Source organism: Abrus precatorius, unplaced genomic scaffold, assembly GCF_003935025.1.
Source record: "Abrus precatorius isolate BTA unplaced genomic scaffold, Abrus_2018 Scaffold7, whole genome shotgun sequence".
Lineage (NCBI taxonomy): Eukaryota > Viridiplantae > Streptophyta > Magnoliopsida > Fabales > Fabaceae > Abrus > Abrus precatorius.
Window position 1 is genome coordinate 295813 of NW_020874417.1, and position 4873 is coordinate 300685.

The following is a 4873-nucleotide window of genomic DNA, read 5'->3' on the forward strand; positions in this document are numbered from 1 at the left end:
TTCTACAACATTTACAAATTCATCAAAATATTTATTTAGTGACAGAGAAGTCAAGATTTTGGAATGTAATAAAAAAGTCAAGATTCGTATTATGGTGATGTTAGTTAGCTCTCTCTCATATGACGACATCCTCTTGTCTTGGCACCTAAATCAAGCATTGTGGTCCCATGTCACCCCATCAACTAGCTATGTTATCTCTTCTTGCCATATCTATGCGTAACATGCAAATAATTCCCATCTTTCTATCTAAATAATGCCCTTTTCTGACTTTACACTACACGTTGGTACTTACAGTTTCACTGCTGTTTTATCTTTGAGCAACATTCAAGATTCCATTCTCAATCGCCTTTAGGGTAGCCTTCAAACCTTTGGAGGTGCTTTATAAGAATCTAAGGCACGATTTATCCTTTTTTATAATCAACATTCACGGGTATTGTTAAAAATCTAAATATATAAAGTGATTATTCTTCAATATGTAATTCAGCATTCACGTGTATTCACTCTTTTATGCAAGGTATATCGTGTATATATAAAGTTACATTATTCTCCTCGTCTTCGTTCTTCAGTCTTTTATTTTAACAGCTTCAATTCACGGCTATGTGAATGTTATGCTTTTTAATTTTTCTAAATTAATTTATCGTTTTACTTTTAATTACCTAAAATCAATTGTAAAAACCGGCATTAAGAAAACCTTATTGTTAATGAATATAAACAAAATGACGAAATGAGAAAGAAAAACGAAACTGAGTCACAAGGAACAAACTATAATTTAGGCTATTAACATTTTACCAAGAGACAATAAATAAGCATAATTGTTTGATTCAATACATTTAGTATCAAGAAAATTTAACACGACATTTAAGTACTGAGAGAACATCGTTTAACTTTTTAATAGATTTTTTTTTAATACATGGCAAGAAATGAACGGTGGGACAGGCCTTTTTGACAGTGATTCATCTGCGGTTCTAAACTAAACCGTGTCATTAATTAATAAATGAAATCACACTCACACCTATTCATTCGGTAAATATACAAAAAAAGAATAGATTTTGGGAAAGGGTAGATGCACCGAGTCGAAAGCTCTGCCTAGAAGGGGAAAGTGCTCCTAACATTAGATAATAGATTAGACCCTTTACCATGCTCCTCTGCCTCTGAGGTCACCCACTGGAACGCTAATGGAGAGCGAGTTGCAGGCTTTGTTTGTCTTCATGAATGTGCTTGTCTTCTGTGCCTCTCTTGTGTCCACAGAGCAAAGCCATGTCTCGGCTGTAGGAGACCCAGGAATGCAGAGAGATGGTCTAAGGGTGGCCTTTGAAGCTTGGAACTTTTGCAATGAAGTTGGTGAAGAAGCTCCTCACATGGGTAGCCCAAGAGCTGCTGACTGTTTTGATCTCTCAGGTAAGCCAAATCACTTTTAAGTTTTATATTACATTTGTGCTCCACAATGTCATGCTTTTATTATTACATTTTGTTTATGTCTATGTTTGTCCTCTCCGTATTCTAGAGTTTCCCACATATTTAAGCATTTGTTTTTTATTTAAAGAATATCAGCAATGCTTATCTTTTGTTGAAAGTTGTAAATGGATGTGATGGCCAGGCACTCTGACTCACAAGGTCACTGAAGCTGATAACAGACTTGGGGTGGGGGATTCATTTCCTGGTCTGAAACAAGAATATATCAATAATACAGACCTCTATGCTGTTGAAAAGGAACTGTATTTGGGTTCTTTATGTGAAGTTGCAGACACCCCAAGGCCGTGGCAATTTTGGATGGTAATGCTGAAAAATGGAAACTATGACACCAGGTCTGGGTTATGTCCTAAGGATGGGAAAAAGGTTCCCCCTTTTAGTCCGGGAAGGTTTCCGTGTTTTGGAAAAGGGTGCATGAACCAGCCCATCTTGTGTCATCAACAGACACAGCTCAAAGATGGCAGAATGCTAGGGGGATTCAGTGGTACTTATGATTTGGATTCTGATTGTGCGGCTGAACATGATGGTCTCTCTTATTACGGGGTTATTTGGGAGAAGAAAGTTGATGTTGGGAGTTGGATTTTCAAACACAAGCTGAAGACTTCAAAGAAATACCCTTGGTTGATGTTATACCTTAGAGCTGATGCAACCAAAGGATTCTCTGGAGGTTACCACTATGACACTAGGGGAATGCTCAAATCTGTGAGTGCAACATTTCCTTCAGGATCCAATATTTCAAAATTTCCAATTTTGTTTAATTAGTTGCGTTTGAGAATAGTGCCTATTAATAATTTCTTTTTAAACGATAGTTTATGCTATAAATTTAACTATGAAATTTATGGAGATGAGTTGAAAATAATTTATTTTGATAAGGTATATCAAGAAACTTACTGAAATAAACTAAAAGTAGCCTATGAGAGTAATAAGTTGTTTTTCATAAGCTGTTATGCTCGTAGTCTACAGTTTACTTAATTTCCTTCAATGTGTCTTGTTTGATTTGCCATGGTTAACCATTTGGGTACATGATTCAGCTTCCAGAGTCACCAAATTTCAAGGTGAGGTTGAGTTTAGATATCAAGAAGGGGGGAGGACCCAAGAGCCAGTTCTACCTTTTAGACATTGGAAGCTGCTGGAAGAACAATGGTGCTCCGTGCGATGGAGATGTACTCACTGATGTGACTAGATATAGTGAGATGATCATCAACCCTGAAACCCCAGCATGGTGCAGCCCAAAAGGTTTGGTCAATTGTCCACCATTTCATATCACTCTAGACAACAAAAAGATCTACAGAAATGACACAGCCAATTTCCCCTACTCGGCTTATCATTTCTACTGTGCTCCTGGCAATGCCCAATACTTGGAGCAACCTGTGAGCACTTGTGATCCTTATAGCAATCCTCAAGCACAAGAGATAGTTCAGTTGCTGCCTCACCCTATATGGGCTGAGTATGGCTATCCCACAAAAAAAGGTGATGGGTGGGTTGGGGATGCAAGGACTTGGGAACTTGATGTTGGTGGGCTATCAAGTAGGCTCTACTTTTATCAGGTTAATAGTTGAATTACTATGCTGTTTATCGGAATCTCATGAGTCATCACAAGCATTATTTTCTGACAAATTTAAATATTTGTGGTGCAGGACCCAGGCACTCCTCCTGCCAAAAGAATATGGACATCTATGGATACCGGTACTGAGATATTTGTTAGTGACCAAGATGAAGTAGCAGAGTGGACTCTTAGTGACTTTGATGTCATTCTAACACAACCAGGGACCTACTTGATGGATCAGGTTTTTATAGGTAAAAAGTAGTAAGGAATATTGATAGTGAACTAAACTTTTGGGATTTTAGCTAGTCCACAAAGTGTAGGCTTCTAAATCCTAGGGGTGCTATAGCTTACAGACATTGATAGGGAAAAAAAATCCCATTTGTTATTATTATCGGGTTTTAGGTCTTGAGTTGTGCATGTATGGATCGTAATTTGCACATTCCAATTTGGGAAGTGTAAACTGAGTTTCAATCTCAAAAATAAAATGTTTAGCCAGATAATGATTGAGTTACATTTTAATATGATTTTGAATCTTAAACCGTGATTCAGAGTAGAAATGAAATTAAAAAAAAAAAAAAACTTATTTTTTCGTTGGACCAGACCATAATTTGTAAGCTATATATAATCGAAACACGTCCATGAAGTAAAATGATTTGAATACTTTTTATTTTATTTAAATTATAGCACATTGGATTATGGTTTTCCTTCGTGAGATAGATTTTATATTTTCATTTAAAATTAATAAATCCTAGTGGTGATGAAGTAGCAGCAGTTACAAGGCACAACAACTTCAGCTTTAAAGTTGGAACAGTTTTACTAATTCAACAAAAAGCATTAGTTTTGTTTTGACTTATACGCTCGCGTTTGGCACCGTCAATCACTGGCTATATTTTTTCCCAAAATTTCAGGAATGATTTGTGCCAAGCAAATAGATATTTCAGGCAAATTAACTAAGTGTAAATAGACCAATGTTGAGATGAGATTAATTACAGACTCGAAATTGTTAAGCATTAATGGATAATATCAGGATAATAGTTTTTTTAAAGTCAATAATTCTAGTAATTATATCATTTGGGATCGCATTAACTTGAATGTTATTTTAGTTTAATAAGAATTATGTTTAAGCAAGACTTGGTAAGTCGCTTTAGTTATAAATTGTTTGAGATTTATTTATGATTTTTTAGTAATTGTAATTTGTAATATTACTTTTTAATTAGGACATGTAGTGATTTGATATCTGAACATTAGGATTAATATAATTTAATTTGCAAGTAAGTGGGTAAGGTGGAGAAAGAAAAAAACCTAACTCATCCCACTTCACTGCTTTGATAATTGATAGGTACCTTAAAGCCAACCCAAGATGCTGATTGCAGAGGCTTGGCTTGAGATCAGGAGCAGACACTTTTTTCTTTGAAGTAATAAAGGGAGAGTGTGAAATGGCATTGATGCAGAAGTAGAGTGGGATGGTCCTACCATGTGTATTGCAGCGAACTTGTTTGGCAATAACCATGTTGTTAATCGTTTAAATACAAGACATGCATGTGATCCATGGGATCTGGCACTTGTTAATACGTTTGGTTTTGTTTGTTGAGTCAGATCCTATGCATCACAAAAACCAAACCAGACCATAACAATGTGTGATACGAAAACGGTGATAATAATGATGATGAAATATACCCATGAAATGAGGTATTGGATTTACAATTTGCAACACGGTAAAGCATATATGATAAGTTTTAATACCTTTTCATATTGAGCGTGGCCTAGTTCAATTTTCAAATTCGTGAAAAGCTCGTATAAATGATCATTGCTTTTGATATATTATAGATCCAAAGTCACATTATTATAGTACTTCCT

At 35.7% G+C, this 4873-nt stretch overlaps 1 protein-coding gene across 1 annotated transcript; it reads left to right on the forward strand.

Annotated features, from left to right (window-relative positions):
• The first annotated feature begins 1092 nt into the window (after positions 1–1092).
• On the forward strand, positions 1093–4402 carry LOC113873758. Its single transcript, XM_027512057.1, has 5 exons — positions 1093–1398; positions 1598–2172; positions 2502–3017; positions 3108–3267; positions 4356–4402. Exons 1-5 carry the CDS (start codon positions 1176–1178, stop codon positions 4400–4402), a joined length of 1521 nt encoding a protein of 506 aa, XP_027367858.1. The 5' UTR covers positions 1093–1175.
• Positions 4403–4873: the final 471 nt, after the last annotated feature.

Excerpts from the sequence above, each read along its gene's own strand:
- LOC113873758 (XM_027512057.1), top strand. The coding sequence starts at position 1,176 with ATGGAGAGCGAGTTGCAGGCTTTGTTTGTCTTCATGAATGTGCTTGTC. Across the intron at positions 2,173-2,501 it reads CTAGGGGAATGCTCAAATCT|CTTCCAGAGTCACCAAATTT; the intron begins GTGAGTGCAACA and ends TACATGATTCAG. Across the intron at positions 3,018-3,107 it reads GTAGGCTCTACTTTTATCAG|GACCCAGGCACTCCTCCTGC; the intron begins GTTAATAGTTGA and ends TTTGTGGTGCAG.